The sequence below is a fragment of the Perca fluviatilis genome, chromosome 3 (assembly GCF_010015445.1).
Source record: "Perca fluviatilis chromosome 3, GENO_Pfluv_1.0, whole genome shotgun sequence".
Taxonomy (NCBI): Eukaryota; Metazoa; Chordata; class Actinopteri; order Perciformes; family Percidae; genus Perca; species Perca fluviatilis.
The window spans coordinates 14,441,386-14,463,987 of NC_053114.1; the positions used below are offsets into that span (position 1 = coordinate 14,441,386).

Sequence of the window (22,602 nt, forward strand, 5' to 3'; positions counted from 1 at the left end):
ACATTACAATGTATCAATATAGGAGAGCTATGATTACGAGGGTTTATGAGATCTCAGTGCTAAGGGATTCATTAAGTGCTAAAAGCATATAATGAACTAGGGGTGTAAGAAAAAATTGATACACTTGAATATCACAATATTTTATTTTGCAATACTGTTTCGATTTTCAAAAATGCAATATCGATTTTTTTTTTGGGGGGGGTAATTTTTGTTTTCACATGCAAACATATTTATATAAGACATTGGTTCACATTTATGTTGTTTAAACTGCCTATGGCTATGCTGAGACGCACCACTAGTGTCCTCGCCTAACAGTGCCTAGCAGTGCCTAGCAGTGCCTAGCAGTGCCTAGCGGTGCCTGAATTTTTGCTAGAAGCTAACAATGTAGCTATGGCTGAACTTTGGTCTACTTTAGCATATAAAAATTTGCTCACTAAGAACCTGTGAACCACAATCCCATTTGATTTTCTGTGTACTGAATTGTTTACCTAAAGTAAACTTCTTTGATTTTTATGCACATCATGTCTTTTTTTAAATACAATTTTTTCTAAAATTATACTTTAAAACAATCCCAATATATCGCCTTACACACAGTATCGAAATATATTGCAATATATTGAATCGTGACCCATGCATCGTGATACGTATCGTATCGCCAGATTCTTGCCAATACACAGCCCTATAATGTACACGAGGTACAGTGCTCGATCAATGTGTTTGAGTGTGTGTGTGTCTGTGTGTGACGTGTCATCATACAGATTTTAAAAAGTCAGGACAAAAGTGATGATCGGCAAAATAATAAAGAGGAGTCTCAATCCTTTGCGCTATAGATCCGTGTTCATGATAGTGCTGGGTAGACAAGGTAGTGATGCACAGAACAAAGAGGCTTAAACTGATTCAAAAGTCCTGTCTTTCTGCAGGGGCAGCAGCTAATGGACTTGGAGCACAAGCTAACTGTAGCCAAGGAAGAACTGGAGAAGACTGCACTGGATAAGGTGATTAACGGGGAGGAAGAAACAATCAGTACTGATTTTCATGATTTTCTTTTTTTGTGCTGTGACTTTGATATTTTGTAATATTTGTAGGTTGTATAACTTTTAACTAATCTTGTCTCTTTCATCTGACCCATTTGACCCCCTGCAATTTCAAACACTGAATAGAATAACAGCATCTACATTATTTAATGAATAAAGACATGTGTAGTAATATAAGTCTGTATAGATATAGCTTTAGAGAGTAGAGTTTGAGGATGGAAAATTGTAAAGGTAAAATAACTCCCAAAATAAACATTTTCATGGCAATCGTCTGATTAACGAGGATGTATTTTTAAAATGCTCAGGTTGAAAGCATGCAGCAGCTTCAATATATCATGTATACTATTATGTTCATATGTAGTAATTGACACACTGTCTATAACTACATATGTAGTATGTAGTTAATTAGACTACATGTCTAATTAAAAATGCATGGGGGAAAAACATGCTGCTGAGGAAAACAGGTAATTCCGGTGCTCGGCTCAGGAGTACTGACATCAAAGGGCTGTTGTAAAATAATTAGACCAATCATTCTGCCCATTATTATTATTGATTAAAAGTAAATGATCTTTTCAGCATTCCTTCTTTTTGTATTACTCTGGTGAGTACAGCTTCATGTCTTGCCTAACGATGCCTCCTAGCTGTACTAAAGCCATTTGAAAGCATGGCCAATGGCTTTAATGCTCAAGTAAATTTCTCATGTGGATGGATGCAAGGAGGGATTCTGAAATCTGCCTGTGTGTGTAATTTTGTTTGGGGACAGGAGTCTCAGCTGAAGGCGCTGAAGGACACAGTTCACATCTGCTTCTCAGCTGTCCTGCACAACCAGCCCAGCAGCAGTCCCAGATTCCCCACCTCCCCCACCCACTTGTTCAGATACTCATCACTCATCAACAGCTCCAGAGTCACCTTTCAGCAGCCACATGCCAAGGTAATTCAGCATGCCTCTCACTTCCATCTGATTTCATGTTTATCCAAAAGAAGGCCTGGGTTGTTGTAAAAATCCAACTTTTTTTGAATGGGTCGAGTGAAGTGCTCAGTCTCCCATATATCTACTGTAGATGAGGCCCTGCTGTCTCTCCTTGGGCTAACAGCATGTCTTACTGTAAGACGTCCACATGAGTTCACAAAGACAAGCATTGCTAGCATTTACACAATGTGAAGTGTTTCTATTCTTAATCATGAAATAATAGGCCTTTTAAATACTTTGAAATATAAGTAGTTATATTCTCATTCCATGAGGTTGAAACAGTCTTACAGTTTTAACTACTTCTATCTCTAGTAACTACTTGTAACATTTTAAAGGGAATATTTAGCTTCAGTAAATAAATCAATCAATCAAGGTGGCAGTCTTTTGTCATGTTTATTTTTTTCCTAATCAAAAACCCATTAGGCAGCACATTTCTAAGCCATGAGAACATTTATGAACGACATCCCTTTAGATTGTTCAGTCATTTTACCATGACATGCATTTGTGGTAACAACATAATTGTGTCACTTAGATAATTACTTTTTTCTTATCACGTTGTCAAGGTTAAAGTTCAAATTAGCAAAGAAATAGACGCTGACATAACTGCATGGGCAAAAAACAAAACAAATTCGGCTCAGTCTAGGAGATTTATAATGTGTGGAGACTGTTACCATCTGGCTCAAGGCCGGCAACAAAAAGGAGGTCACACACAGATAGATTAGTCAAAAAGTAGTTTATTTAATAGCGCAACTTAACTCAACATAAGTGTAATTGTGGGGTGTGTAAGTGTAGAAGACATCAGTCGTGTTTGCCATGTGTGGATGAGTGAATGAATGTGTGCGGAGTGGAGTGCGGCCCTGATAAATCCTTTATATTACACTTGTGGTTTTCCGAAATGGAAAAGCCTGTGGTGTTGACTTTGCCTCACAATATCTGGTCAGTTTGATTGTCAGTGACCCCAGTTTAAACACAGCAGTTACGATGTCTTGGCATGAAAATAAGAGAAGTTTTTTTTGTAAAATGAAAATGGAAAGCAAGTTAGAATTTGGATTTGCCTCTGTAATGGTGGAGTATAATTTTCCCTCTGACTTTCCAGATAAGATAAAGCAGGCTGCTGTTTTCCGCTCCTCCCTGTGTAAACACTTTCAAATTGAAATTCATTTCACACTGTAACTCCCAACTTGGTAGCATCATGGAATATAACTCTGTGCCAAAATATTCACCTCATCACACATCAGAGCGCACATAATGCACTGTCTGCAATATGAATTTAAGTGTTAGCCGATTATTACCTCCTTTTCAAGTGGCTATTTGTCTATCTGATGCCTTGAGTATATCTCCCCAGAGGGAAATAGCCCAGGAAATAATTCCTACCAAATATAACAGTTGGGCAAACATGATTCCAGAGGTTGTTCAGAATAATAACATGTCTAAATCAAGCAGCAGCCTAAGTCATTTATATCAGTATTTGTATTCCATGGTGCCGTAGCTTTGGAGGTAAAGCCCAATTACTTTGGGGAATTATGGGACTTTTATGTTGGATTTAAAATCTGTTCTCTATGAAATTATTAACTCAATGTGACACAGGCTTTGTTTGGAGCCTTTCAAAGTCAAGGTCACAGTAGATTCAACTAAGGGCTCAGGATTTAATCCCTTTCAGGAGTAAAAGAAAAAAAAATAAGTAACTGGCCTGTACTCATTGTAAAATAGGATTATGCCTTCAGTGTAGATATTGCCTCTTGTTTTGCTAGTAAAATACGTCGACATTTTAGTGTAAAGTGTAAAGATTTTACCCAGACAATATGACCTATAACAACAGAACTGAAACCAGCAGAATATACACATTACTTTTGTTTCTTGAAAATATTCTCCATAGTACCTGTGGTCATGCCCACCTCAATCAAAGATCAGGTTAGTTCTGATTCCTGAAAAGCAGTCACTTTGAAATCACCTAGCCTGCCACAGCACCGGCGTGCCTTATCTGCCATGATCCTGGTGAGCAATTCGGTCTTTAAGAGGCTTTTCTCCCCTCAAAGCAGTCAGAATTTACTCTGCCTCTCTTTCGTGGGTGCCTAAGAGATTTGACATGCCTTAGAGGATTTTTGGTTTTCATTATTTCTCATCATGCGTCAAGTACCACCATCTACACTAGTGTCACCACTGTCCCTCTGCTGTGCATCATACAACACAATAGTCGGCAATTGATACTTTCTGTCCACATTTAAACTCTTTTCGGAGATGGCAGCAAAACCGGATGAACTCAATATAACTAAATTTCCCGTCATCCTTCTTTCATTACTGTGAGCCAAATAAATGCAAGCACATGGCCAAAATAAGCATCTCACAAAAAGAAAAGACAAGTAAAGGAAACTCAAGGTAGGTGTGGGTTGACTTTATGCTAATTAAGTTTATACTTCCTACTTCATTAGCATAGAAGTAGCAGCACTCCACTTGTGAGCAGTTGCTAGCTCCATTATCTCCTGTAGCTGCAGTACACTTTGACGGGCTGTCTGATAAATCTGAGCACGCCTTCACTGTAAAGATTACTGGGGTGCTCCATCTGTCCACTCTGCCTGTGCATGTGGAGGTGGGTCAGAACTCATTTAAATCACTGCCAAATTGATCTCAAATGAAGTAGTAAAATAACAGCACACAATAGCACTTACTGTGCGTGGAAGAGCCAAACAGCCCATAGCTGAGAAGTTAGGTAACAATCCACTGACATAGAGGCAAATGTCAGGAACGTGGTGTTGCTTAACAGCATGAAAGCCCTCAGTAATGTTGTTATTACACTCTTTATGCAAGTTTCTGCTGCACAGTTTTGAAGCTGACATATTAGTGTAAGTGAATTGTAGCTGAATTCATTCAGTTATACATGCTGATATTTCTAAAAATGCATGGCTAATCATATGCTAATTATTTGTTGGTGATCAAAAGGCAATTATTTTGCACACAGCAGGGTATGATGGCAATACCACAAATGAAAAAAAACTATGCTCCAAAGCTTTTAACATATGGAAAAAAAAGTATTTTTCCACTAAGTGGATGATAAAACATACATTTGAGTTTCATGAGCACACTTAAGACTAAAAACCGCTTTGTGTTTTTGAAATCCAAAGTGGGTAAGTGCAGGGATGTTTGTTCAAGCACTCACTGACACCACTTTGAGCTTTACACTTGTAGTTTGAGTTAACATAATGGGCCTTAAGCTCTGGTAGAAGCTACAGATAAGACTCTCCCAGATCTTGCCCCTCACACACACACACACACACACACACACACACACACACACACACACACACACACACACACACACACACACACACACACACACACACAAGGCTCTTTTTGCTGGTGAAAGATTCATTAGTGTGAAGATGCAGGGATCAGCAAGATTGTAGTGGAAGTTGCTTCATATTTAACAGTCTCGGGGAGAGAGCCAAGCCTTGTGGTCCGTTAGCATGAAATTTTCATCAAAGTAATGGGAGATGATGTCTTAGATGCTCGGAGCACTGTGCCGGAGGAGAAATCAGGCATTTCATTGCCCTGCTCTCAGCACTTACTATTTACTTTTATGATTGTTTCCTTGATTGTATAAATCGACTGGATATTCATCTCTACCACGCAAGGAGGTGGTGGTAGTAGGTGGTTGATAGTGCAAAAACAAAAAAAGTAGCTGAAGATATTTATCATCCAAATTTGGATGGTGGAGATAAAATGCAAGAAACGTGAGAATGCTTACTAAGAAGTAATTAACCGTTATAGTAGTTAACTAGTTAAGCATTTTTAGTAAAGCTCTCTTTTTATTAAATTCATCTTAGATATTAAACTTTTACAGTCTGACAGTTAAATGTGCAATGCAGGGTTTCTGAACAGAAACAAAATCTTTGTATTTTACGAAGGGAACTCCATTATCTTATTGATCAAATATACTGTGTATATGTTTATATTTATAAATGTGGTCTACAGTGAAGTGGTACTTTCCTTGATAATAAATGTTCTCAGTTTTAGCACTTTACCAAGTTTCTACTGAAGGATCAATGGCCGTATGGAGACAGAGGAGCATGTTAATTGCCCTTCCTCTTTTGCTGTGCTATCAAATGTTGCTGGATCTGACGGAAGCTGTCAAAAGTCAGGAAATAATGCATGAAGTGTTCGCCCAAAAGCGGTCACTTCCACAAGTGAAGCCAATTCTACTGAGCCTGCCTAAAAAGATGTTGTTTCAGCTGAGAAAGTAAGAATGGAGTGTGACAGTGACAGGTTAAGATTGCTTATGGTTATCTTGCAAACATCTTACTTTATGCTCTCAAGAGACCACTTTTGACCCAGTTAAGGAAAGTACTATGTACCAGCCTGCTGCAAAAGATGGACAGAGTTACTTTTGAGAGATATCTGCTGTACAAACTCTGTTTACTTTTACTGTTTGGTGCTTTCTGAATAATATGTGGTAGACAGCAGGAAAGAATACAGAACATGGTCCAAGCATATATTTTGTTCTTTTGTGTTATACTGTTTAATTATGTCAATGATTGTATCCAGTAACTGTTAAAAGAGGCTAAAGAAACCCAGACATTTACACATGTACATTTTCTGCACTGCTTGTAAATGTCGACATATTTCAGAATCCATCAATTGACAGGTTGACCTTTCTTGTGTTGAAATTTTGTCTCAACACCTACGTGAGCCACTGGCCTATAGATTGTTCCAAGTTCCAAGTATCTGACTTTTTGATTGGCATGTTGCTGGAGAAGTGAGAAGTTTGTGCCCCACTGTGGGTGAAAACTTGAGCTGACCCTAAATAATGTCCGCATTCCTTATGCATGAGGGTCAAGCGAAGGCCCCTTGCTGTAATCAGGGGACCCTGAGCAGAAAACATTGTCCACCACACTCAGTTATTGACATCGGCCTTCTCCAGAATACACTGTCAGGGAGCCTGTACTAACTTTTTTTTGCACCAGAGATCTGTTTTTACATTAATTGTAGCAGTGCAGTTTTTGATGCTTATTTACTTTGTACCTTGCAATCGAGCTCTCAAAAACAAAATAGCCTCAACCACTGTAAATGACAACAACAATTGGCATTGGGTTACTCTGCTGCCGTATACATACTATATATTTTGTATCCTAACAGGCTAGTGCTGCCCTCTGAAAGTCTATGGGTCGAATTATCTGTCAGTGACCCCCTCAGTCGACTGGAAATACTTCAAGTCAAGCCACTAGCAGGGCGAGTGCACTGAACAGTGTTTCCCACAGGTGGTCTATAGATATGAATGGTGATGACACAGCAAAAAAGTCACACACAAAAAGCATAGTAAACGAGACGGGGGCCTGTAAGTTGGGTGGGTTTCTGACATTGCCGCAGAGCCCTGATACACTAATGGTACGTGTCCAGGCGTTGTTTGACAGCAGGGATCATCCCGCTTCCCAGCATTGGACGCTTGGTGGGCTTGCCACTAGCAGTAGCCACCAGCAGTAGCCCCTAGCAGTAGTCAAGGAAAATGGAAGGAAAGGAAAAGGAAATGAAGGAGATGAGGGGATCCTCCCACACCGAGCAGCCGCATCTCTCCCGGGCAGACTGCGTGGACTGCCACCCGTTAAAGGTGCAGTAAGCGATGCTGGGCAAAGATTGTTGATATTTGAACTCAACTGCCAAACAAATACAACCCATCCCCTTCAGAAGCTCCACCCCCCCCCCCAGATTTACGGGCAGATAACTACTTGCCGATACTTTGGTTTATGACCAAATACCTGCAAAACTAATGCCATTTCCCATCAGCCTCAGCTGTACTGTGTGTTTAAGCATGATAACACTCTAACCTGTGGTGAATATGCTAACTATTATACCTGCTAAACATCAGCATCTTAGCATTGCCTTTGTAAGCATGTTAGCATGCTGTTCAAGATTGGCCTCACAGAGCCGCTAGCATGGCTGTAGACTTACTTTACTAAATATAACTGCATCCATCATCACAGTAGCTGTTAGTTTTAGATGAGAATTGTTTTACATATTTTATGCCAACTTTGTAAACCAGTTTAGAATCTCTGCTGGTGTGGTGGTGGAGTCTGGCTTCTTAGTGCAGTTGTAAAACAGTTTGTGCAGGAATCTGAATTAGTAAAAAAGATTTTTGACATTAGTACTAGATCTGTGGTATACAGTATGGTGGAATATTACTAGGTTCACCTCCAAGCCTTCCAAGCCAAGTATTTCAATAATTCTTGTTTTTAGTTTGTCAGCACTCTGTTTCTATTGCCCTCCCTGCTGCCTGTTGTAAAAGCAGCCATGATTTATTTACTACAAACAAATAAACTGGATTAGTTTGGATGTACAAGTATAGATGAAACAGTTATGAACCTTTGAGTCACAACTGTTTACTTTTCAAGAACCCCAGGGCCACTGCTGCATCAACAAGCCATTCAGACATTTTATTTTTAACCCCAAGTTGAAATGTTCTCTCTTTTTCCCAACAGGATATCTCTAAAGTTCAGAGAATTGTCACAGCCAGTAAATCACCCATGAACATCGGAGTAATGAGCAGAGAGAGCGGCGGAGTTAAAGACTGCCAGATGGAAAAGGTGAGCCTTTAGAGTAATTAAACTATAATGGCCTATGTGACCTGAGGGCCTGTATCCATGAGGTTCATCTGTTCACCTTTTCACTGAATTCATGCTCAAGTACCTCATCAGAAACCAGACAAGCCACTTTTACTTCAAGTGTCTTCATCAGGTTCATTGATTGGTAAACTTTATGCAGGAACTGCAACCAGTTTCAGCTTGATGATACATTCTTCAGTCAGTAGTTTTTAGTTCAACTTTTACACTTATCATTTTGTTGAATCGCTTCTTATTTATCTCACATTACCAAAGGATAACAATTTACTTTTGTTTAACATTGGTTATAAACAGCAGGGGAGGACTGGGGGGGATAAGGGGACTGAGTACCCAGGGCCCTCATGTGAGGAGGGCCCAAAAAGATGCTAAAATGAATAGCTGTGGATGCGGGGAGGGGCCCATAGAAAATGCCTTTCTACAGGGCCCCAGAATTTTGTGCTACGCCCCTGATAAATAGACTGTGGTTAAAAAGTAGGGCTCAAGCCATTAAGCCTTTTTCTCAAGTAAGACTGGTAAACATTCATCATTTCCTGATCTCAAAATGCAAAGACATGCTGCTTGTTTTTTCTTATTTAGATCATAGTAAACTAAAGGTCTTAAGTGTTTGTTGCAGCCTTAAATGTTATGATTCTAGCTATGCATTTTAACTGCAACTGCATGGGAGAGTGCTGTAGTTGCAGTGAAGACATTTGCACATTCACGCCAATTTCAAAGAGCTTTTCACTCATAGCTGCACTTGCCCAGTGCAAATATACACTGAACTATACACTGGAGATCTTCATTGAAACATTTCAAGGAACCAAATGCGTTGCTGGTACTTTGGAAGCAGTTATAGAAGGAGGGAAGAGCGAAGCAAGCACTGACACTTTTTGTTGAGGACTTAGGTTTCGTATAGTCACAGAATTGCTTCTTTAAGATCCAGGCAACTGTGAACAGTCAGTCATCACGAAGGCATCGCTAACCCTATCAAAACCAACAGGATTTGGAAGAAAGCAGGGGAAGTGAACAGGGTCCATAAGGAGTTTTGACAAGTGGCTATCAAGAACTATTACAGTTATAAGATGATAGACCACTGGAAACAGGGGAGTACTGTACGGAGGGATGCCACCCAGAGAGGAAATGATCCTCTATGTAAACCGTGTCAAAGAAATAGCTTTTTTTAATGAAATTCTGCCAAAAACAATGTTCACTCGTGTCCCATAATTGATTATAAAATTTTGGCAGGGTTGTGAAACAAATCCTGTAGCAAAAGAGAGAACCATTTTGATACAGATAACAGGAGACATATTTGATGCAGAGACTGAGATATGGTGTTTGCTCATGAACACCGCCACATCTCCCCGGTGGGCTGGGAGGAAATGAGGAGAGACAGTTTGTATGAGCGTGTATAGCTTGCAGTTTGGAAATGAAATGCGACAGACGTCACACTTAACTGTTCAATCTATATATATATATATATATGTCATACAAAATGCATTGGGCTGGAGATTGACTCAAGGTGCTGTGACACATCCAGGCGTTCACCTTCATTCGTCACTCGTCCTACATGTGGTTTGATGCATCCAAATTAGGGCTGTCCCAAACAATCATTTTTTAAACGATTAATCTAGTGATTATTTTTTCGATTAGTCGACTAAGCTAACGATTCATTTTTCGATTAATCTAACGATTCATTTTTCAATTAGCGATTATTTTCCCATTGCTCAATTATTAACAATTTACACAAATCAAATTGGAAAAGGTTCAAATCTCTATTTATTAAAATTGTTTAACACTGCACTGTTCAAGTGAAATGGATTGTTAGTGCACCCTGAAGCAAGATGTAGGCTATCAATCCAACCACAAAATAAAGTCACTTTCAGGAGGAATACAAAAATAAAAACTTAAAGTAAACAGAGCAAGTGCAAAAAGAGTAGTGTATGAGAGATTAACCTGTATTTGCTTTTTTTAACAGTAGGTAAAATAATGAATAAGCCCTTGTTTAACATCCAAGCTCTTCTCCCTTTAATTTAACTTTAATTATTTCTATCTAAAGTCTGGTTAAGCACTGTAGGGAGGAGAAGTTGGATAGTTTTTTTTGGCTTGTTCCAGTGATTGGCACATCTGGGTGATGGCCTCGGATATGCGTTTACATGTTAGATGTATTTCCACTCTCACATACCCAACGACTGCCGAACAACGGCGATACACAGTCCTCGTCTTATCCACCACTCTCTCGCCTGAAGCCTACTACTGGAACTGACCCGAAGACCCAAGTTTTCGAGGCGGGGACGGCACCAGTCGGGAGGGCATGAGACGAGAGGGCATGACACGGGGGCTCCAGGCTGCAGCCATACAGTATCGAAATTTTCCCAAACTTGCGATCTTAAAGAGGCCAGCGGGTCCTCTAACTCTCGTGGGTCGCCACTAGGGGTGTAAACAGTTAATCGACTATTGATTAATTGTCGTTAAGAATTTACTCGATTAAATTAAATGAATTGTCGGCTAACTGAACATTGCAATCTAAGACAGTTTTCCACAGGACGTAGGCCTAATTGAACGTAACACGAGATTCTCGCAGGCGGCGAGAGACCCGACACAAACTTGAGGTGGTCAAAACGGAGCGGAGTGTGGGAGCTTTTCAAATTAATTAATGATGACAAAGACGCCCAATGTAAACTCTGCGGCACTACGTTTAAGTTCAGCAGCTCTACGAGTTCACTAAGATACCACCTTCATAACTTGCATGCAGCCATGTTGCAGGGAGGAAGTCTGTCGCCTTCACAACCTACAATCGCTGCTGTGGTGGGAAGGCGAGTCTGTGACCACAGGAAAGCAGAGGGCATTACTCAGAGGATTTGCGGCATGATCGAAAAAGATATGATGCCAATTAGCACCACTGACGGTGAGGGATTTCGGGAGTTATTACACTACATGGAGCCAGGATATAATATCCCTTCTCGAGCGACCATTACTACCCACTTGGAAGCACGCTACAAAAACAAGAAGGCTGAGCTAAAAACACAGTTAGCCGCGGCTAATGTGGCTCTGACGATGGATTGTTGGACGGCACTGACTACAGAGAGCTGCATAACAATCACTTGCCACTACATTGGAAACGACTGTCAGGTAAAGTCAGCAGTGCTTCTCACGTTAGAGAGACCTACAGTTGATAATTTAGCTGACAAACTCGACCAGGCTGTGCATAATTTATTTTGTTAAACTACATAAATGCCATTATCTGTACCGTATCCCAACTGGTACAATAAAACATCAACTGAGCAATATAACATGCATTTGTATTCAGTATATAAGCAATATTTTGCGTTTTATGTTAAAGACACTATTAATACCGTCAGAAATTTACATTCTCAGGAAAAAAGGCGCGTATCAGTTAATCGATCGATAAAGTCAGTCAACTAATGATTAATGAATTAATCGATAATTTGCATCCCTAGTTGCCACCACTCGCCATACACGTCCTTTCGTGCTGCTATCTCTGACTCACTCAATGGACCGTCGACTTGACAAAAAACTGCATGTAGCCGGAGGAGCTCGGCTAGCTTCAGAGCTAAGGCGGGGCTACAGTTTAGGTGTATCTAACAGTAGTTCCGCATTACATTAATTAATTTGCACGCAAGTTTTATTTATTTACTTCAGATACAGTATTAGGGGACCACTAAGGTCTATATAAAAGAGACTTCAGATACAGTATTAGGGGACCACTAAGGCCTATATAAAAGAGACTTCAGATACAGTATTAGGGGACCACTAAGGCCTATATAAAAGAGACTTCAGATACAGTATTAGGGGACCACTAAGGCCTATATAAAAGAGACTTCAGATACAGTATTAGGGGACCACTAAGGCCTATATAAAAGAGACTTCAGATACAGTATTAGGGGACCACTAAGGCCTATATAAAAGAGACTTCAGATACAGTATTAGGGGACCACTAAGGCCTATATAAAAGCATCCAAAGAGCACAATGTCATGGAACCTTTAACACATCCTGTAGGGCAGTTAGCTAATCAATATTTTCTGTATTGGTGATTTCATGATTGATTGTTTAGTCTATAAAATGTCATAAAATCCAGAAAAATGCCCATCTCAGGTTCTGAGAGCCGGAGGAGACATCTTCAAATTGCTTTTTTTTTTTCGACAAACACACCAACCCTATTTCCCACGATACTGTAAAAGACTGAGGAAAGCAGCGGATCTTCACTAGACCCACCAAATGTTAGGCATTTTTTGTTTGGTAAATTGCTATACAATTATCCATTATTCTTTTATAAATTTTGTTGTTGATTAATGTACTGTTAATTGACTAATAAATACATGATCTAACAGTTTAATCACCAGAAAACTGGAATACGAATAGAACAGTTTTTGTCCATACACATGTGAACTGTCATAAATCGAATGAGAATGTTTATTGGATGATTCTATGGCTGTGGAATAAGTAATGAGACTTCTGCTAGCTTTATGGTGAAAATCGAACGTGCATAATAATGTCACTTAGAGTGGTCTATTCATCTGATGTGTTTTCACAGAATACACACAGCTGGGAAATTGACACAACTTCTACACTGCACTGACATATTTTCCCTCTACACTACTCCTTTAGACTGGGGGCGACTGCTTCCAGAATCAGACGGAAGAATCAAGCCCAGCAAGTAAAAAGCTACCAGAGCCACAGCAGGTGAGCTTCACTCAAATTTATATAATCACAGATCCAGACATTTAAAAGTTTACTCTTGTTGTTGCAGTGAATTCTTGTTCTTCTTTTGGCCCCAGTGGGAATGTCATACAGGATGAAGCTTATGTTTTTTTATATTTTTCTTATGGTCAAGTAATCCCACGAAAAGACCAAAATCAACAATGTAGTCGGTCACACAATACTTTTCGACTTAACTTTGTTGTCTGTGGCACTCAGACTCAAGCCCATTGGTTCCAAATAAAGACACAAATCTTTATAAATAGGTTACTTTTTTTTTTTAAGTCTCAGTTTCCTAAAACAAAAAGGTTTGTTTGTTGGGGACTATTTTCAGCCGTGGTTTTATATTATTAAGTATTTACCACACCGTCTATGACGTGTATCTGGGACTCAAAATAAACTACAGTGCGTGTGTTCATGATAATAAAGGAACATGTCAACCAGTGCAACTTTGGGGCTAATTTGATGTGTTTTTAACACGTGTTAGTCATGGGTGTAAATCTCATCTAACAGTTGGGGGGGGGGGGAGGACAATAAACATAACATTTCCGAAGAGCAATTTTTGAAGGGGACACAAATAATACAGCCACAATTATATTCGTAGAAGACGTGTACACAGAGGAAAGCCTTAATACTATCATTAGTGTAGCATGGAGACTGTACCATTATCTTTATTTTCAGTGTTTCTCTTGATTCAATGAAAAAGCTGACTAAATTGACCAAAACTTTTTTTTTCTTTAAAACCATGTATTTAATTTTAAGTTGTTTACAATCAAGCCACAAAAATACCTTAAAACATAATTACTTATTTTGAAAAAGTGTCCCTATATAAAAGAAATACAATGCTTTTGTACACTTGTTAAATTAGCTGATCATAATGTAAATTAGTGAGCTCTGCTAACCCTGACAGCCACACACCTCCAAAAATATGAACTCAGCTCAACACACTTACCTGAGACTCTCCACCTGACTGTCCCTGGTCTCCCTGTTCCTCAGTTCTTTCTGTCTCCTTTGCCTGTGACATAGTGACGTTAGTATTTCCATAAGCACCTATTCTTATAAAGATGTTACCAAATTGTCTTAATATGAGGACTTATTGTACTTACTTGTTGTTTTGGTGTACTGAACATCTTATGTCTGTTTTTCTTTTCTCTGTCTTTTTCTCTCTGGGCAACAACAACACAAATCTTTAACGTCAGATATGAGTTAGGTTCACCACGCGGTCATACTATACTATACTAATTATAAAATGATCTTGCGTCCTCCACATAAATATTAGGTTTCGTCTGGGTGCATTCTTATCCAACAAGCTATTAAACAAGCTAGGTAACGCTACATTATATTCAGTGCTCAAAGTGGGCCGGTACTCACCGGTACGCAGAACCAGCACTTCCACATTTTACTCTTAAGCGTACCTGTACTTTCTCTTGCATACCGCTACTTCTCGCATGTAGCCGGTACTCCACCATTGACAGAGAAAGCATCAGTGTCAGAGAGATTGACGCTAACGTTACATAAACTACACTACCCAGAGGGCACTAAGTGACTTACCTCAGTTCGAAAAAGCTGCAGCTTGACCGTAACAGATTTTTCACTGCTGAAAACCTAGAAACTAAAAAGAGGTGTGTCGAGTTTTTAAGTCGTTATGTTAGCCTGGCTTCAGAAAGGTACTAAAAGAAGGCATGTGCCAGAGCCAGACACGTCAACAGAGGTCCAAGTCCAACCAGAAACATCAGGTACGATTCATGAGCTTCAAACTAACGTTAACGTTGATGTGAGCGGAACAGCTAGCGTCAATGAGGAGTCTGCAGCTACCAACATTAACGTTACCTTAGTCAGTGACACCGACATCAACAATAACATGAGTAACGAAACACATGGATGGCCTGACTGTTGGTCAAGGGACCAAATTATGTATTTTTGCTCCACGAACAGCTGGCTCGTTTTTAAAGATAACAAACTGGGCTGGAAAACATGTAGCAGCATCCCGTCACTTGCTGGCCAGACAGAGAGGGGACTGAAGCTGTCAAAAGAATCACTCACACACGCACACACACACACGACTTGTTTAAATAAATACATACATTTATCTTGTTAATAAATAACAATAAATTGTTGTTGTACCAGCAAAATCTCCAAGTTTTGTTTTTCACTGTAGAAATTTCAAATGTCATAATCATTTGCCAATGCAAGAGAGTACCGGCACCTTTTTTTCCACTTCAAGCACTGATTATATTACACTAACAGCGAACTTTTTTGTCATGACTATGTCAGCATAATTTCTATTTGAGAAAAGAAAAACTTCTTCTGATGTTTAATGTGAATAAAATAGCCTTGAACCGCATACTTACTACATTCCACAACTAACGTTATATTACTGTAGTGAATCCAACTGCCAGTATGTTCTCTCATTCTCTCCTGCGGTCCCGCCAGACTTGTTGTGTGTGGGTAAGTACAGCAGGCAGTGGACCAAACCACTGTGAGGCAAGGGAGGGGGGACTCAAAATGTCTCTAAACATAAAAAGCATTTTGGGGGGTTTGTATTGTTTTACTACTTGCACATATTATACATCATTATGTTATTCTTACCCCCGACCCCCCTGGGATTTATGCCTATGGTCTTAGTGGATCATTCTTGGTTTTGGTCTTTTAAATGAAAACTTGCCTTTTCATGGAGATTTTTGACAACAAGAAAACTTTTTATAGCTATTTTAAAAAAAAGTTGTTACCCAACAATCTCATAGTCAAAATGTAAAAAAAACATGTAGCATGACAAACATGTTTGAAAAAAAAGTCATGGAAAGAAGAATTAAACAGAGATGTAACCAGCCCAGTGTGGCTACACGGGGACTCACAACTAATAACTAATAACCCAAAATGATTCGACTCAGTATGCAACTAAGTATGACACAAAGAAGTGAATCGAAGCACAGCAGATGATAGAGTGTGATGGATAGAGACACAACGCCTTCAACACATTCCTAATAGAAGGCAACAAATCTGCTGAAGCCTAATATTCAGTGTACCAAAGTCACATATAGTATGTGATATTCAATGCCCGCAAAACTATAAAACTCTCATGCATAAATCACTGAGTTTGAAACTTGTTTGTGGTGATCAGACTGGTGAAAACAAAACAACATCTTATTTCAGCATCAGAACATTTTAGACACAGGCTATTTGCACAAGAATACGAGAATATTTCAAAAGAGATCTCGACAAATGGGCAGATTCGACTTCACTTGTTTGTTTTGTGCCAGAGAGATATTCTGAGAGATAGTCTGACTGGATTTGCTTTTACGACTGGACTGTGTCACTGATTCATAGCAGTACATGATAATGGTATTCGGTTTTAGATGCAATGCAGTGAAATAGTTCGACATTATGTTACATGTTATTGAAGTCAAAAGCAGTTCATTCCCAGAGGCATTTGTGCTGATCTGTATGAATACAAGATGCAAGACAAACAAATAATTATGATAGAACATCAGTGAACAGAACAGAAGTTATGTTAAAAGATGATTTCTTCTTCTTTTACAGTTTTTTTTTTTTAGGAACCATAGCAACGTTGACAAACTAAAAGAGATGACTTGTACCGTCTCATTTGGGCTACTGAATTTTCAGACATCTGACCTTTTCTTGTGAAGTCTTGTTTTATCTCATTCATTGGGAAACGTTCACATTGTGTCGCAGCACTGAATCAACAATCAACTCACTTTTCCTGTTGTCAGCTGGTATCCCTCATGCACTGCATTCCAGGTGTTGTAAACAATTTGATTAGTAATGATTTGCATCCTGGTCTTTGTGGATCAATCTGCATTAAAGTGCCCTCTATTCCTGTCACTACTCTACCTTCATTATGTGTTCTCATGTTCGATTTGGGAGACTAAGAACCTGAGTGGCATCTTGCCTAATGTTCAACTGCTTTTGGAAGAAAAGGCTATTCTTGTAGTCTGGCACCTGTTGTGTTTTCGTACAACACAAAGAAGGGTTTAAATAACAGAGCAACACTTGCACTTTTTAGGCGAGACATATTGTACACTAAGCTCTCATCTATTCACTCAGTCTCCCATGTGCACAGTGATCAGACGAAAAGGCTCTCATCGATGTGGCCTGAACATTGACAGGCTGACAGACCAACACCACATACCCACAAAGCAGTTTCCAGCCAGATTAACTATAGCAGGGTTTCTGCAGGTTTCACCAAGTCAAATTTAAGACCTTTTAAGACCATTATGAATGAAGTTTAAGACCTTTATCACAACATCAATTAAGCCTTAAAATGATTTTTTCATTGAAATGATTGGCTGCAATATAAGTTACACGTTGGTCTCATTTGTAGTCGTAATACAGCAAAATTATATTTGGACTAGTGACAGAAAGAACTACAACATCACAGAATTAAAAAAAAAATAGCATAATGAGGTAGCGTTGCATACACGTAGGAACATTAAGACCTGTTTGAAATGATTTAAGACCTAGAACAAAATATTTCACCAAATTTAAGACTTTTTAAGGCCTACAATTTGGATTGTGAAATTTTAGACTTGAATTGACAGTTTTTGAAAAGATTTTCAAAAAAGAAAGTCCTAACATAATTCCAGCATATTATTAGTAAATATAAATCCCTATTGATGATAGGCTTACTGGCCTATAGGTAAGGTAGTCATTAAGATAGCCACCCACAGAAACATTTAATCCTAGGGATTCACTGTGCCACATGTGCAACATTAAAAGATGATTTATAAAGTCATGCCAACAATTATTATTTTTATGGCTTAGTATTCTATGCTTTAGGCCGCCTTACACTTTATTGTAGGCCAAGTTTATTATCCAACTTCATATACAATATATGTAGTAGGGGGTCCCTCAGTTAAGGGGTCCTTGGCTTAAAAACATTGAAGACCCCTGCTATAAAGCCACAGTATGCAATTTAACCTGTAATAGATTTATTGAGCTGTTAGGTGAATCTGCTTGAGTCCATCATTAAGATTCAAGATCTTCTGTTTCTTCTTAAGTCAAAAATATAACTCCATAACATTTCAGCAAACCCTGGCATTCTTAAACAAATCTCTGAAGCACAGTGGCATCAGTAGTGTTTGTTTCTGAATTATTCTGAATTAATTTTAAAAAAGTGCAAGTAGAAGCTGGAATACATTTTTTTTATAAAGGGTGAATGTGAAGAAAAGCAACAACAATCTCTACTCAGCCAGATATGCAGTTGGGCAAAATCATCAATTATTAACTTATCATTCAAAATAATTTAAAAAGCAATAAATAAGTCTGACAACTCTTGATTCTACACATGTTGGGATTCTTAAAAATAGTTGAATTCTGCCGGTGATGTTTGTTTTGGGAATTTACAATATGGAGGCCCCAATATCCCAAAAAACTAAAGTTGTGTGATGTGTTTTGTTAAAGTAGATGGAATTTGTTTTAGTTGCCAACATATTAGAAATAAGAACACACCATTTGCATGCTGTGGCACAGTCAATTAGTTAATTAGTTAATTGGCGTGCACCCACAACTCATGTCCACAATAAAATAGGGCATTGGAGAGGGTTACTTTCTTTTTACTATTTATTTTATATCCATAGGGCAAGAAGGTGCAGCTAACCTAGCCGTACAAAATTGTATTTCTAAAGTTTTCTTTCTATCTATGTCTCCACAAAACACAGTGACATCCTGAGTCTAAATTGTAAGTATGTAGCAGTACAGTAGTTATTTTCTCCAAAAAATTCACCCTTGCAAAAAACTTATGGTTAAGGGAGTTTTAGCTGGGGATAAAAAAGTAAAATCCCAGACCCACAGCAAAGTGGGCGGCAACCCTTGGTTGGCAAGAAGCCACAGGAGTGCATTCACTGAGAAATCGTTTGCCTGTAGATGGAAGTGAGAGTCATTGACTGCAGAGTCTCAGTCACTGACTCCCAGCACATACTTTAATAAAAAACTGTACTACTACTTGTATTTTATAATTACATAACTGCCCAATTACAGTATGGTCACATTCAAAGTTTACTTTCAAGCTCTCCAGAAAGTGATCCGATAAATATAGAGGTGTGTGTTGCCTCTTTTTTATTGTTGCCTCAAGCCAGGTAATAGAACTATAACCCACTGCCATGCAGAGTGATGTGTAACTCAATAATTTGCAAGCAGGCAGCAAGCCTAAAGGCATTCTCCAAAATGACATTGGTAAACACAACAACAGATGCTTTTCTTGGGGAATTGGTTTCCAGAGCCTGTGTGCTGTGCTTAAACATGTCATTGCCAAAAACTGACTTAAATTATTCAAAGTACCAAAGAAAATCGCATTCCATTAATGAAATACATTGGAGCCCAATCATTTGGTCTTAAAAAACACACAATCTCTTAAAGTGCATTTTGTTTCAATGTGCCACTGAACTGTACACAGACAGCTGTTGTTGTCAGTGTTGGTCTTCAAAACCCTCAGAGCTGCTTGTTTTCCGTCCCACCAGATAGTAAATTGCATTTATTCCCAAGTGTAACTCATTTTCTTGATAGCTGGAATGAAAACCAGCTGGACTCTGAAGCGGTGTCCCAATCCATGGATGCTACCCCCTTCCGAGTCAGCATTTCAAAACCTAGTACATCGTAACAGGTTGACAGGGCTATATTAAATATCGTTGCCTTGTAGAAAAATCTGGGAAAAATAATAACAAGGTGTACTCCATGCCCCAAAGTTACAAGGCCACACATATATGTTCACCCTATCCACCCAAAATGCCTTTTTTTTTTTTTATTTGTGAAGGTTGTATTTTTAAGCTAAAACTGGGTGTTAAATTGATGTTTAATTTTACTATTCACACTGTAACTCAACAGTTATGGACCTTAAAGGTGAAGTAAGCGATGCTGCGCGAAGATTTAAATATTTGAACTTAACTGCCAAACCCCCCCCCCCCAGATTCATGGATGCCTTTGCCATAGCAACCACTTCAGTTAGTGTCTCTGCTGACTATACAAAATACAGGCAGAATCCATGTTAGCCCATGTTAGGTTGTGGATTAACAAACTGTCGCTAGAGCTGTAAAGCCAACCAGTTGGGAGCAGCCATCACAAACAATAGCAAACGGACAAGGTTAAAGTGACCTGTTGAAAACAGAAAACAGTGAAACAGCGGAGCTAATGCCATTACTCACTTTCCTATAACGAGGAGAGCCCTCATCAGTTTTCATTCCTTTGAAATCACGGAGGTTTCTGCAGCGATACAAACACATTTACTCCTGTATTAGCCAACCTACACTGGCTGCCCGTCATGTTCCGTATTGATTTTAAAATTGTAATTCAATGGCCAAGTTGGAAATGGTCATTTAAAAGGGTTTGCGTTATTGCACTATTAGCTTTGGTATCTGTGCGACTAAAGAGGAGCAAACAACAACACTATGGTGAATTTTCCACTAATCCTGTTAGGGGAAAATGAGAGGGTTCAGACCAATAGTACTTAGTCTTTTCAAATGCTACACCTTCATTTAGCTGCATCAACTGAAGTGGCAGCCCATAAAATGGGACAGAAGTTGTGTGGTTAGAAAAGAAATCAAACTGTCTGATGACGATGCCCAATAGTAACCATCAATATTCTTTAAATAAGCTCCTTTGCATCCCACAGATATATTTAGGAGCATTTTCTGCTCCGACCACCACATGTGGAATATTATTGTGTCAGCCTCATTAAGAATCTTTATCTTCTGAACCTAACAGCAAAGGAGCCAAGCGCAGACTGAAAAATCCACCACAAAGCTCGCAGACGACAGCGTGAAGGCAGAGGGAGGCAGCAGCAAAAAGACAAAGCCACATGAATACAACTGAGCGGACGGCATATCATCCCAAATGCAGAGCTCCTGTATTGCCTGAAGGATCTTTCTAAGAGCACACACTTGCGCACTCTCACAAAAAACAAATGTGCGCCCACACACTGACACACACACGTTTAAACACACACACACACACACACACACACACACACACAGCTACACGTACGCATATCAGCATTGTTTGCAAAAGCTGAGACACTGGAATTGTCAACAAATTTCAAACTGTCATCTGCAAACCTCCATAGTAAAATGGCATGCATTCTAGAAATTCTTTTTAAAAAGGTAGCAATGGCACTGGTAACTTGTTTCATGATTGTTCATTTGTTGTTTACTTATCTGAGTTTTATTCTGAGTAAGGACACTGCGTTCTAAATGTGTGATCTTTCTAGAAAAATCCCTTTGCACTGGTGAGGTCTGACAATGTATCCTGTTATAAGTATATCAATTGACACATAAAAAATACTACTACTATTACTACTACCCAACTTAAAATATTGTTTGTCACTCATTGTAGCAAGGTTAATTTACTCTTCCACATTTTGAATTATAGAGGCTCAAGTTGGCTGGCCAACTGTTCAACATTTAATATTTCAGCACTCAAGGCAAAGAGCCAAAGACTCACAATGGGTCGTCTCCCTGAGAATGTGCCATGCACTGAGTAGTAATTCCTAGCTACATGTATCTGTGTTATTTGACCTTTATGTGTCCTTTCAATAAACTGTAATTTTCAGTAAATGTGTGAAGAATAAATGGTTATTCGTGGGAAAGAAATGAGTGTGTATGTTTGTGATCAACAGAGGAAAAGGTTGCCTGTGCAGAGAGCAATCAAGATTTACACCTTGTGAATGTTAATGACATGTCTACATTAGTAGAAGAGAGACAACGACACATCTGTGTTCAGAACAAAATTAGTATTTTCCAAAAGAGAAATTATTCATCACAGAATTTTAGAAAGACTTGACTTTTTGAATAATCACAGCATGACCTTTTTTGTTCTAACAGTCCGAAATGTTAATCCAGCTTTCTTTTACTGAGTACTTCTAAATATTCTGTGACCTGGATGAGCGCAAATCTTCATACACAAATTGTAGAAGATTATTTAAGATGGTGCATTTGTCAGAATATGATTTTTTATGCTTTATTAAAGTCTTACTTCATCACTGAAAACTACATCTAAATGTGCTGCCTCCAGCATTACTGTATAAGCTTGACACCAGCCAAATGCAGCAATTAATTTCATCATTGATTAATCTGCTGATTCTTTTGATTAATTAATTAATCTTTTGGTAAAAAAAAAGCCCTTACAATAACCTAGTCCCTGTCATGAAATTTCTTCAATTGTCTTTTCGATATACAATACTATTCCGTAAGACAAGGAACATCAACAATTTCTCACTTTTAAAAAGCTGAAAACAATAAATGTCTAGACTTGTGGCTTAAAAACTGACTATAATGATTATTCCAT

General features: G+C 38.8%; 1 protein-coding gene across 1 annotated transcript in view; it reads left to right on the top strand.

Moving 5' to 3' along the window:
- The window catches only part of luzp2 (leucine zipper protein 2), a 180,135-nt gene extending 158,227 nt beyond the window's left edge, over positions 1–21,908 (top strand). Inside the window, exons 8-12 of the mRNA XM_039795756.1 lie at positions 921–995; positions 1,798–1,965; positions 8,472–8,576; positions 13,219–13,293; positions 21,025–21,908. Coding sequence (XP_039651690.1) covers positions 921–995; positions 1,798–1,965; positions 8,472–8,576; positions 13,219–13,293; positions 21,025–21,132 — 531 coding nt within the window. The 3' untranslated portion in view covers positions 21,133–21,908. The remainder of the gene's footprint in view (positions 1–920; positions 996–1,797; positions 1,966–8,471; positions 8,577–13,218; positions 13,294–21,024) is intronic.
- The last annotated feature ends 694 nt before the right edge of the window (positions 21,909–22,602 follow it).